At 45.9% G+C, this 12,432-nt stretch overlaps 1 protein-coding gene across 1 annotated transcript; it reads right to left on the bottom strand.

Annotated features, from left to right (window-relative positions):
* Positions 1-401: 401 nt before the first annotated feature.
* On the bottom strand, positions 402-11,427 carry LOC110204033 (gastricsin-like). The gene is made up of 9 exons (XM_020980400.2): positions 11,316-11,427; positions 8,170-8,320; positions 7,238-7,355; positions 5,608-5,726; positions 4,869-5,068; positions 3,125-3,247; positions 2,430-2,577; positions 1,950-2,048; positions 402-710 (listed from the first exon to the last, which is right to left on the bottom strand). Exons 1-9 carry the CDS (start codon positions 11,378-11,380, stop codon positions 555-557), a joined length of 1,179 nt encoding a protein of 392 aa, XP_020836059.1. The 5' UTR covers positions 11,381-11,427; the 3' UTR covers positions 402-554.
* Between the last annotated feature and the right edge of the window lie 1,005 nt (positions 11,428-12,432).

Below are 12,432 nucleotides of genomic sequence, written 5' to 3'. Positions count from 1 at the left end.
AGAATCAAGCAATCCCAATTGGACACTTGGTGCTAAAACCAAATTCTGCAACAGAATAGACCCAACACCTACCCAACTCCTGAAGCTTCCTAACCTTCCCCAACACCCCAGCTCCTCCATGGCCACAAAGAGCATTTGGAAGTGAGAATGATCCACTGATCAGGAATTACCTTCCCTCCCAGCCCTCCTCAGGCTTCATATGCCATTTTCCTTGAAACTTCTCAAATGGATTGATCATGAGGTTATCATTGTTGGTATTTCTATCTCTCCACAAGACTGTAAGCTCAGTAACAGTTGGAATCAGGACATATCTAATCTCCAGAGGTACTCGCACCAAAACCTGGTACATGGATTCCCATGCAGAAAAGGCTTGATAGTCATTGAATGAAAAGACAAATGAATGAAGGGTTAGAATGATTTTTATTTATAAATTCCCAGGCCCCACAAGGAAGATTTAGTATCCATCAGGAGCAACAGAAAGGGAGGGAAGAAGAGAAGAAGACTTGAGGACAATCCCAAGAGCCACGGAGATGACAATAGGCTGGAAGAGGGGCTTAGGCTAGGCTGGCAAAGCCCACCTTGTTGTTGCCAAGGTCAAAGACAGAGTAGTACTGCCTGAGGAAAACATCCCCAAGAATCCAGAGTGCCTCGCCACTGTCGGAATCCAGGTAAGTGGCCATGATCCCCACCTCACAGTAGCTGCTTTCATACTGGAGGGGAAAAGAAGAGAATGTGAGTTCATTATCCCACAAAGACCAACTTCCTCTAGGAAGCTGGCCTTGACTTTCTGGAAGTAGGACTCATTGAGCAGGAGATATGTGCCTTAGGCTTCAGCTTCTTTCTCTGGGCAGGAAAACTTCTCCATCTTCTCTAGAAAACCTTCAGTGGCCATCCCATCTCATAAGGACCTGTCCCTTCCCTGGAATAATCTAGCCACTAAGGAGATGGGAAGGGAGGGGGAGGGAATGAACACTCATTGCTTGGTAGCACTGTTCTCTCTCTTTGTTTAACCACTTTTTCGCTTATATTGGAAAATCCAAAAGAGCCAACATTATGTTTTCTAACTCTCCATAGCTCCCAACACGCACACACACACACACACACACACACACACACACACACACACACACACAAGAACACACATACACTCTGTGACAACACCGTGCTGAGCATATTATTTCATGTTTGTTATTGACTAATAGACTTTCATATCCCATGAGCCACATTGAATTTCTTAGCACAGTGCCTGGCACATGGTAAGCATTTGACACATGCTCTACCTCTCATGTATCTAGCCATCCATCTATCTATCTCCCTACTTGTCTACCTATCTACCTTTGCTCTGCCCATGCAGTCAGTCCTCCAAGAGAATGCCCAAAATACAGTACAGGAGCCAAGTCAGGGAAGTTCCCTGAGGAATGAGCAACCCAGTAACTAGAGAGGGCTAAGTATTGACTTCTAACCACCTCTCTCTGCTCTTGGCCCCAAGTCTATGAGCTGCATGATGGAAAAGGCTGCCCCATGAGACAATGTGCTCCACATCCCCAAGAGTATTCTGGATGATGTTGATGACTATTTCATGGAGATGTGGTAGCAGAGATGACAGTTTTATGTGAGTGTTGGACCAATTATCACTGATGCTCCTTCCAATACTGAGAATCTATGATTCTATCATGTTATATCCTGGAAGAGCTAAGTAATAGGGGTGTATCTGTTTCCTCCAGTCCCCCAAACCTGTGCTCTTTCATCCTTCTCATCCCAAGAAATGTGGAGGGCAAGGAGGAAGGTATTTCCTAGGGTGTGATCTGGTCCCTCCTCTATCCTACAACTCCATTTTTCACCACCCTCCAAAGACAGAGAACAGTTCCTCCCTCCTTTACCCTGCCTGCTCACAGGTATCACCCCTGATGAGGCAAGAATGCCTAGATGGGGGAATGAAGGGGACTCACCTCAAGGACATAGGCAGAGGGAGGAAGGGGGAACTCGACATCGTTAATGTTGAAGCTTAGGGTAGGCAGGCTGTCGATACTGCTGCAACTGACAAAGTACTGGAGGAGGGAGACACGGGAAGAAAGATATGTATATGGGGGCAGGTGCTTAAGAGCTCCATCCCATCAGAGACTTCCTGGCCCAGTTTCTACCTCCCACAATCCACTCTCTTCATATCAGTCCTGCCCCACAGCACTAATCAAACCATACCCCAACCAAGGGACTCCTACTTCTGAAGGTAACCCTTATGAATGGAGACAGGAGTCAGAGCTGCAGGGTTCTTTAGGGGAGCCAAAAATGATGGTGGCAGCTTGTATATACTAACCACTTTAAGATTTACAGAATGCTTTCCACCCTGCAACCCAGTGTAATAGGCAATCCCAGTATACTTATCCCCACTGTGTAGAGGAGGAAACTGAGGCTTAAAGAGGATCCCTTACATATCCATCTTCATCCTCCTCAGCTCCAATGTACTCCATCAGATCATAGAAGATAGACTCAGGAGCAGCGAGGAGTGAAGTTCCAGTGTCCACAATAGCTTGGCAACCATCAGAGCACCAGCCAGTAGACTCGTCCTCAATAGAGAATCTGCAGGAAGAAAGCCCCTGATGTGAGACAGGTCTTCTTCATGTGCCTTCGCTCCCCTTGCCTGCATTCAAGGTGCTCTCTCCCACATCAGCCTCCATTTGCCTTTTGCTAAGGAAATACCACTCCTCTCATTTCAGAGAAAACCCAGCTTGAGGAATTCCCAGCCTGGGTCATCTCGGTGGCCCTCATTCCAAAGCATCTGAATCTACTGGGCTTACTCCCTCCACCCTGAACCAGGATTGGGGACAGTGGAAGTGTTCTGACTTCAGTCCCCTTCCCTCATTGGGACATAAGTCCCACACTTCTATTCTCTTCATTCAACTTTCTCATTTAAGGACCCATCACAGAGTTGGTCCCTCATCCTTTCTTTCTAACTCCTATTTTATATAAAGTCTCAAGATATCAACCCATGGGAGCCTTCATTTTTCTCCCTAGACTTTGAATGTCTCCCATTTAAGGCCCTATTTTTTTCACCTTGAAGGAATAATCTTCATTCATATATCTGCCCTGAGACTCCTTCCCCCTATTGCCACCACACCTCACATACCCACTAATGGCAATCTGCCAGTAAGCTTCCTCACTGACAGGGGCCCAGTGGATGTCTCCAGTATACAGGCTGCTGTCCACTCCTCCAAGAGTGAGTACCCCGCCATCGTCAGAACTCTCATCCCTAAGAACAAAGAGGAAATATTACCTTTGGGGAGGAGACAGGGACAGGCAAGGAAGAAAAGGTCCTTCTCTTTCCCCGTTTCTTCCCACAACTGTTCTTACTTAGCCCACAGGCCCTGATTACTCCTCAGCAACCCCTCTTGCACTGCTCTACTTCCCACATGAAGGAGGGATAGGCCAGCCAAGGTCATTCTTGGTGACTAGGGTCAAGTGGTCAGTGAGCTTTGGACCTGAGACCATTGTTTGAGACAATCCTAGGGCACTAGGAAGATACATTTCCCAGGCCTCTGAATCTTTGCAGTAGCAGCTTGGCAAAATGGATAGAGAGGTGGTCTCCCAGGGCCAGGAAGATGGGAATTCTAGTCTCATCTGTGACTGCAGTGATTGTGTGAAGATTAAGAAAGTCACTTAACTTCTAGGCAATTCCCAAAGTTGCATTGGAACAGCTAGGTGGCACTGCAGTGGATAGCGTGCTGAGCTTGGAGTCAGGAAGACTCATCTTCCCGAGTTCCAATCCAGCCTCAGACACTTACTAGCTGTGTGAACTTGGGCTTCACTCTATTTATCTCACTTTCTTCATCTATAAAATGAACTGCAGAAGGAAATGGCAACTCATGGCAGAATCTTTGGGGGGAAAACCCCAAAGGGAGTCACAAAGAGTCAGACATGATTCAACAAGAAACAAAATAATAACTTTCATTGGTAGAATTTCCTCCCTGGGAACTCTTTCTACCACTGAAATCACAGGTCACATCTTTTTCCCTATCTAGTGGCTTCATCTGTAAAGGGAGGTTACATTAGATAACCTCCAAGATGCTTTCCAGTCCTAAAGTGATGATGAACACAATGGTCTCTACAGTTTCTCCTGCCTCTCTATCCCTCAGAGTCTGTGAATAGAAGCTCGGCAAAGGGGAAGAATTTTGATTGCAAACCTCGGCCTGGCCTTCCAGAGATTCCACAAGCTGGCCTCAACATCCCTGTCCAACGCATATCCCACTGCTCCCCAACAGGCACCAGGATTTTCCAGTCAGGTCAGTCTCCTCACTGTCCTCCTCACTTGCCCATATGCTTATCAAGTTGATCCAGGAACTCCTCCCTCTCCATCAACTAATCCCCAGTAAGCTTCTTGAGGGCAGAGACTACCTCTTAGCTTCCCTACATCCACTGCCCTCCCTGAGCCATCCCCATCCCCATATCATCTTCATGGCAAGTGTTCAACAAATACCAGTGAATTCATCAATTTCCCTATTGGGAGGGGAATGGAAAGGAAAGAGCCACAGAGCAGGGGTTCTTTACCTTGTGTGTATGTGTGTGTGTGTGTGTGTGTGTGTGTGTGTAAGACACATCCCTTTGGAGGCCTGGTGAAGCCTATGACCCCTTTCACACAATCCAATATTTAAGTGCATAAAATGCATAAGATTACAAAAGAAACTGACCATATTGAAAAACTTTTATGGATTTGTGTGTGTGTATATATATATATATATGTATGCATGTATATATTCATAAAGCCCAGGTTGAGAAACCCTGCCATAGAGAATTTCACCTGTTGGCCCCAGGAAAAGGGATACGGTCAGGAGGTGGCTAAGGGAACAGAGGAAGAAGTAAACCGAGTCACTTACCCACTAAGATAGAAGGCAAAGACAGGGTCACTGAGCAGGTCCTCATCCAGTAAACCCTCCATGACAGTGGTGGCATCACCAGCACTGATGGAAGGATAGGCCAGGCCCAGGATTCCATCAAATTCGGCATACACAAAGGTGCTGCCAGGTTCAGTCTCACTCAGGCCAAACTCTTGGTTGCTGATGGAGAGGCCCTGGATCTGTGGGGATGCAGAAGAAGTCCATCAGGAAGGGCTGGCTCAGGAGAAGGTCATGGGGAAAACAGTTTTCCTCCAGGCCTACAGAAGAGCTTAGTGTCTCTGCCTTAGTGAGGCTAGTGAGGAGAAGGTCATGACCCACTCAGACTCTGTTCTGATGCAGCTCTTGTGGTGGGGAGGGATTTGAGCAGGAAGGGAAGATCGAGGATCTTGGGGCCTTTTCTGCAGGATGGTATCATGACACCTAGCTTTGATCATCCTCTCCACATGCCCCATCTTCCTTAAAGCTAATGAAGACAGACGAAGCTCAAGGCAGAAGGAAGAGGAGGAAAAACCAGGGAGGCAGAGCTGCCTCTCATCTCTGCACAGTCTCTCAACAAACTTGAAGAGAACCTTAGGGCCCAGCTTGCTGCCTCTAGCAGCTGTAATCCCACATGTCCCTACTCCTGGGTTTCTAAATCTGGTAACTGGAGCAGAGCTCCCCCCGCCCAGGTTTCCAAGCGTGCACTCCCCTTTACCATATGCTCCCAATAACCACTCACTGTCACAGTGTCATAGCCAAAGAATCCAGTAAGGCTCCCTGATCCATACTCGATAGAGAAGGTCTGGTCATCGGTGGAGAAGGTGGAAGAGTCATCGGGGTTGAACTGGGAATGAGTGGCTGCTCAGACAAAAAGAGCATGTCAGTAGATGCCACTGAGTCCTGACCTCGTCACCCCATTTCCCACTTCTTTGCCTTGTAACGCAATGGAAAGAGCATTCATGGAGTCCAAAGATCTGGGTTCAAGTCTCATCTCTGCTATTCATTAGCCACATGACTCTGGCAAGGTCAGATAACCTTTTAAGGCCTCAGTTTCCTCATTTGCAAAATGAGGATAATAATACCTGTGCTTTCTTTCTTATGTAGTAGCCATACGTCTGTTAGCACTTACAGCATGATATCACATGACTCACTGTTACTATTACCACTGTCTGTGGAATCAGCTATTCTCACCTCCAGCCCTCAGACTGGGACAGTGAAGGGCTGACCTTCAGGAGGGCAGAGGCAGGTCCCTCACGGTTTGGGGTTTAAAGAAGAATACCACAGATTTTTCCCTTTCCTGTCTGCTCTGTCCCAAGTGGAATTCTCATGTTTTAGCCTTGAAGAGTGCCCTTCCTTCTCTTTTCCTTTTCACCTCTAAGGGCTCCACCACCTCTAACTCTCAAGATACAAATCCTGGCCATTGTTCTCAACCCAGTTCAAGGGTTGATTCTCTAATGAAGTCTTACCTGACCAGTCCTAGCCAACGGGGAGCTCCCCCAACCCCAAACTCCTCCAGTACTTACTCTTGGCACTGTCCAATCAGACACATAATGACATTCTATCTTTGGCTGGGAGGGGGTCCACAATTGTGATTCTGTGGGTGTGTCACCATCACAGTGTGGAAATTCCCTGCAACTTACAGTCTTATAAAGGCAGCACTTGGCACTGTGCCTAGCACACAGTAGGTACTTCATGCATCCTAGTTGACCTACTGATTGAGAGTCTTAAAGAGTTGCTTTGGGGCAGTAAGGTTGACCTGCTGGTCTTATCAAAGTCAGAAGAAACCAAAAGCAGGATTTCAATCCAGGTTTTCCAAGAGGTGTACAGAAGGCATAGGAACTGGGGTGAGCTAAGGTTGACCTACAACCACCTCCCCTTCTGGGGAGCAGCAGCTTCCAACTATGTATCTCCTCTATCCCTTCGCAGCTGCCATCATGCCTAACCACACCTTCTATTCCTTCCCAAATGGTTTTTCTCCACTTTCCCATTTCTGCCCAGTAACCACATCTACACTGACCCAAACTCAAGCATACTGACCAGAGCTAGAGCAGGTCTATGCATGTCCTGCATATCTAGGAAAATTTCAGAGCCAGGACCAAGTCTTGTACTTCCCTTGCATCCCACCCCCTCCACAGCTACAGAGTAGGTGCATCAGAAACATACGTAGGTTAGAGTAGAATACAGTAAGATAAAAGTGACTCTTCTCAGCTCTGCTTTGAGGAGGCTATGTGAACTTGAAGGACTTGCTAGTTCATTCTGACCCTCAAGTCCACCCAGTAGTCCCTCCTTGCCTCCTTGGAAGTAGGTGCCATATGTTCTACATGTGAACCCTTCTCCCTCCCTTTCCTCCCACCACCTGAGGTACTCACTGCAGGCCTCGCTCTTGCAATAGATGGAGTTCACCCACAGGTTGGAGGAACCAGTGTCAAAGAGGACCAGGAAGTCCTGGGCTGGGGTGCCAATGCTGATCTCCCCATAGTAGGATACCTAGGGAGGAAGGTTGGGTCAACACACTGCAGAGTCCTATCGTGTGCCTGACACGTGATAATTGCTTAAGAATTGCTACTTGGCCTGTGCACTCAGATCATGCCCTGACCACCTGAAGTCTAGCAGCTCCTAGCAATCTCGGCTGTAGGTACAATTGCATTATGCCCTTTACACCTGTCTTCTTCTTCAGTCCCCAGCCACAGAGTCACAGAAACTCCCAGATGGAAGGGACTTCAGAGTTCATCTAATCCAAGCAATACCTGAAAGATGCTTTCTGTAAAGCACCTGAGCCATGGTGATCTAGGTTTGGTTTGAAGAATTCTGGTGAGGGAAAAACTGATTGACTCTGGAGTCATTTTGAGATAACTCAAATGACAAGTGGAATGTTTTTAACCCAAGTCTAAGACTTTGCCTTTATTTCTTTGCAGTTTCATTACATTCAATGGGGCCAAATGTTCTAACCACCCAAGATCTCGGAGGCTCCTGAAACTGTCATCCAACCTGTTCCTTAGCTATTCCCATTTATCTTTAGGTCACCTGCCCATGCAACAACATGGCAGGGCCCATCTTGTGTTTCACCATGGTCACCCCCACCCATTAAAATGGAAAGCCCCTCCAGGTAAAGACTTTTTCCCTTAAAGTGGGAGTTTCCTGACGGTAGAGAGCATGTCTCCTTTTTGCTGTTTTTCAGGACCCTCCCCCAACAAGATGCTCATCATAGCTGACTGGAACACTCTGAGATGAGGGTCCCAAGGTTCCCAGAAGAGCAGGGAGTCAGCCCTCAAGCTGAAGAGAGAGAGAGATGCTCACTCACATCCATGTAATTGTCCAGGGGCTCATTGGCAGTAGCAAACCGGTTAAAGTACTTGGTGGCAGGGTCCCGTTTGTGATCCTTCAAGAAGTCATGCAGCACACCCTTCTCCTTCATCACCTGCTTTATGGACTTGAACCTCTTTAGAGGCACCCTGGGAGGGGGCAGTAGGAGGAGCTATCAGTGCAAATGGCCCAGAACTCACTTCCTCCCTCACTCAACCAAACCCATCCAGAATCCAGCAACAAGGGCTCCACAGACCAGAGCCAACAAGAGCTCAGAGACAGGAGCCATGACTCCCTCCTACCTTGGCCTATGTCTATGCCACCTGGTCTCTTTCACACCCAGCTTTTCAGCAATGAGATGTTAGCCTTCTCAGTTCAGTTACCATCTTTTATAGAAGACCTTCCAAGATGGCCTCCAGATGGTAATATGCTCTTTCTCTACTCAGAAGTTCCTTTCTATTGTCTTTGTAGCTTGTTGAGTTATTTCAGTTGACTCTCTATGACCTCATTTGGTGTTTTCTTGGCAAAGAAACTGGAGTGGTTTGCCATTCCTTTTTTAGTTTTTTGTTATTTGCTTTTTTACAGCTAAGGAAACTAAGGCAAATATGGCCAATGATTTGCCCAGAATCACACAGCTAGGAAGTTTCTGAGGCCAGGTTTGAACTCACGAATATGAGTCTTTCTAACTTCAGGACTGGCACTCTATGTCCACTGCAGCACCACCTAGCTGCCTCTTTGTAGATATTTTTCTACCTTTTTCTCTGCCTGGGTTGTATTTTCTCCCTGACTCACTACTATCCCCCAGGCAGCTAGGTGACATAGGGAAAACAGCTTGGGAAATGGAATCAGGAAGACCTGCTTTCAAATCTTCCTCAGACACTAAGTGTTTGACCTTGGGCAAATCTCTTGACCTCTGTCTGTATCAATTAACTCATCAATTCACATCAGTTAATTCAAAAATTAATTTTGCAGTTAATTAATTTCAAAATGGCCTAATGATGTAATCACTCCCTCAAGCCTTTAGGAAGAGGACTCTCTTCTTATTTGGTAGAGATCAATGTTCTGCCCTGAGTTAAGGAGGCAGGCTGGAGTTAGCAAATGGTCAGGGAGTTGAATCTGTGCCAGGGCCTTTTGGGACTTTCCAAGCAAGTGACCCCTTTTAGTTCTTCTTTCGGGCTTTTCAGGGCCAGTACCATTTGGGACTCTTAGAGCACCTCTCTTCTTTAGGACTCTTTCAAAGCTGAATTGCTTCAGGTACTTCTGGCCTCCAGCTTCCCAGAGACAAGAAGGAAGAGGTCAACCCCACTTCAGCTTACTAAAGTAAAGGACTCTGGCAAGACACAAGAGGAGCAAGCAATCCCCATCACGTCTGTATCCACAGCTTGCTACCCTAGAGATTTTGGCAAGTTTTCTCTTACGATAGACCTAAGACTTTCTCCTGGCTGAGCTGAGTTATTTCACTCTCAATTGGAGACCTTCTTCATTCTCTATTGCCTGGTATATATTCTCCTATGCATACTTTCTCTGATATCTGTTTTGCTATGATTTGGATACATCAGTGTTCTTTGCTATTATCTATGAGTGTTCATTTTGAAGCTGATATTTGATGAGAAAGGGATCAAGTCTTGGATATAGAGCTTGGGATCTTTCTTCTACTCAAAATGACAAAGTGATCAGAAGTTAGATGGAACCTAGTTATAACTCCTACACTCAAAATCTTTAAGGGAGCAGATGGGTAGAATTCTAATCCAGAGTGGCTTCTAGTCCCTACCTCCTGCTTCAGTTCCTGGCAGAAATGAATGTCTCCCATGGAACGGTGGCAAGAAAGGAGAAATAGATATTTTCTGCTCCCTTAGAGCCCCACACAATACAGGTCCCACTCTACACATGGGGCTCATCACTCCTCATTCCCTACAACTATAACATCTACCTCCCAGGGTCATTTTGACAATCAAAACAGATAATATTTGTAAACTATTTAGCATAATACCTACACATAGTAAGAGTTTAATAAATGCTTGTTTCTTTCCACCATCACATCCCTCCCTCCCCATAGAATAGAAGTCTCTTCAGGAACTATTTCATTTGAAAAGAAAGTCTCATGGCTCTCTTATACACAGTAAGTGCTTAGTGAATGCTTCTTGATTTTAATTGAATTGTCATGGACTTTGAAAATTCTGGGTTGGAGGGTGAGGATGGCAAGGATGAGCCTGAAGGTACTAAGTCAATTCTTTACTATGGCCATTTCCCCCATAGCTCCATTTCTTTGGGATCCTTCTTTGCCTTTCAGAAGTCTTGGTGCTACAAACTTTCTTGATGATCACACAATCACTTACCTTTCCTGGTCCTCCTCCCTCTTTCCTAAGATCATAGGCTCATACACCTGAAGCAGTTAGGGACTTCAGAGGTCCTCTAGCTCAACTCCCTCACCTTGCACATCAGGAAACTAAGGTCCAGAAGGCTTTAAGGGACTTGCCCAAATTCACCTGGCTTGTAAGTGACAGATCCAGGACCTGAATCTAGGACTCTGACTGCCAAGTCAAGACATTAATACCATTTCCATAATGTCTCTTAAATCTTATCTAACTCATTTTGTAGCTAGGGGAGCAGATAGATGGCTCAGTACTGAGAAAGGAAGAACATGGAGTCAGGAATACCCGAGTTCAAATCCTACCTCTGATACTTATTAGCTATGGGACACTGAGTAAGTCATTCAAGTTCTCTGTGTCTCAGTTTCCTAGTCTGTTAAATGGGAATAATATCAGTAACACTTACTTCCCAGAGTTGGTGTATGGATCAATGGAATGGAAGATGGAGGAGGAGAGGACAGGAATAAGCATTTATACGGTGCATACTATGCTCCTGGCACTGTGCTACATACTTTACAAATAAATAAGCATTTTGTGACACTGCAGGCAATATACATATACTAACCATTATTATTATTATAAGGAAACTGAGGCCAAGGAGTTTAATTGACTTGCACATTATACTACAGTTAATAAGCAACAGAGCCAGCATTCCAACCCACTTATTTTAACCCCCACTTCAGGGCTCTTCCCAGGACATTGTGCTTCTCCCTTCTCTCTCCTCTTCCCTGCCATCAGTTTTCTCCAAACACCGCCCCTTAAACTCAGGACTTACTTGATTACATTGTTTGCCTCTGAGAAATGGAGGCAGACAAGGGCAAGAAGTAGCAACTTCATCATGATTGGTTTCTTCTTCAAGCAGCTCCCACAGTTACCACCTCCTGAGGTCCTCTCTGAGCTGAAGAGAACCACTGGGGACTCTCATATATATACACCCAGAGGGGCTATCTCCCCTCCTCCCCATTTCCACTGCCAGCCTCAGTAAACACAATAATCAGTTGGTATGAATGGCAGATCAGGAGCCGGCAGAGTCTTAGCTTCTTATCCAGAGCTTGGCTGCTTAATCTGCTATTAAGTACCCAGAGCCTCTTGGTCCCAAACAAATAGAGCCAATGGTAACATGATAACCAAGTACAAATTAGATGTGGGACCTCTTCCCTTCTCCTCATGGCCAAGCCTATCACCCCTAGCCTTGGACGGGGAAAGGGATAGAGTAAAGTGTTGATGATATTGCTCTCTAGCTTACAAGAAAGGATTGGAGAGAGAAAAGATTAGGAAGGACTTTCCCTGAGAAAGGAAGATGGAGACACATTCAGAAGAAAGCGTTCTTGAGGCCCTCTCTCTGTAAGGAAAAGTCAGTCTGGGCTACGGAAGAGACCCAGTTACACATTGGTTGAGGGATTGCAGGGATGCCCTTAGGATCCAAAGTGGGGGTGGTGGGTCTCTGCTTCTCCCATATGCCAGACGTCAAGACCAATGGAGTAGAACCTGGAGACGGACCTTGAGGAAGACTAATTCTATTGTGGAATCATTAAATCAAATGAGGATAATGATTGTAAAGTCCATGAGGGGAGAGTCCATAAGGGATAGTATCTTAGAATTTTTTTAGAGAATACATTTCGTCCAACTCTTTCCTTTGCTAAAGGAGGAGAAGGAAGTATACAAGGGTTAAATTTCTTCTGCTTTTTACCCTCTTCTCTCACTGCACTCTCATTCTTCATGAGTTCATCTACAATATCACTTTGCTTCCACTATCATTCAGTTACATCTAATAAGAATTTCTAATATATCAGAAAAACCTGGAAACACTTACATGAACTGATGGTGAGTGAAGTGAACAGAACCAGGAGAATATTAGACACAGTGAACCAGGAGAACATTAGAGCAACATT

The sequence above is a fragment of the Phascolarctos cinereus genome, unplaced genomic scaffold (assembly GCF_003287225.1).
Source record: "Phascolarctos cinereus isolate Bilbo 61053 unplaced genomic scaffold, phaCin_HiC Scaffold_65;HRSCAF=596, whole genome shotgun sequence".
In the NCBI taxonomy this organism is placed as follows: Eukaryota; Metazoa; Chordata; class Mammalia; order Diprotodontia; family Phascolarctidae; genus Phascolarctos; species Phascolarctos cinereus.
The sequence above is the reverse complement of the archived record's forward strand: the minus strand, read 5'-3'. Positions and strand labels throughout refer to the sequence as shown.

Coding starts and splice junctions, on each gene's coding strand:
- LOC110204033 (XM_020980400.2), bottom strand. CDS start 11,380: ATGATGAAGTTGCTACTTCTTGCCCTTGTCTGCCTCCATTTCTCAGAG. Junction 2,578..3,124: donor TGGCAGATTGCCATTAGTGG/GTATGTGAGGTG, acceptor TTCTTCCTGCAG/ATTCTCTATTGAGGACGAGT. Junction 2,049..2,429: donor AGGAGGATGAAGATGGATAT/GTAAGGGATCCT, acceptor TCCCTCCTCCAG/TACTTTGTCAGTTGCAGCAG.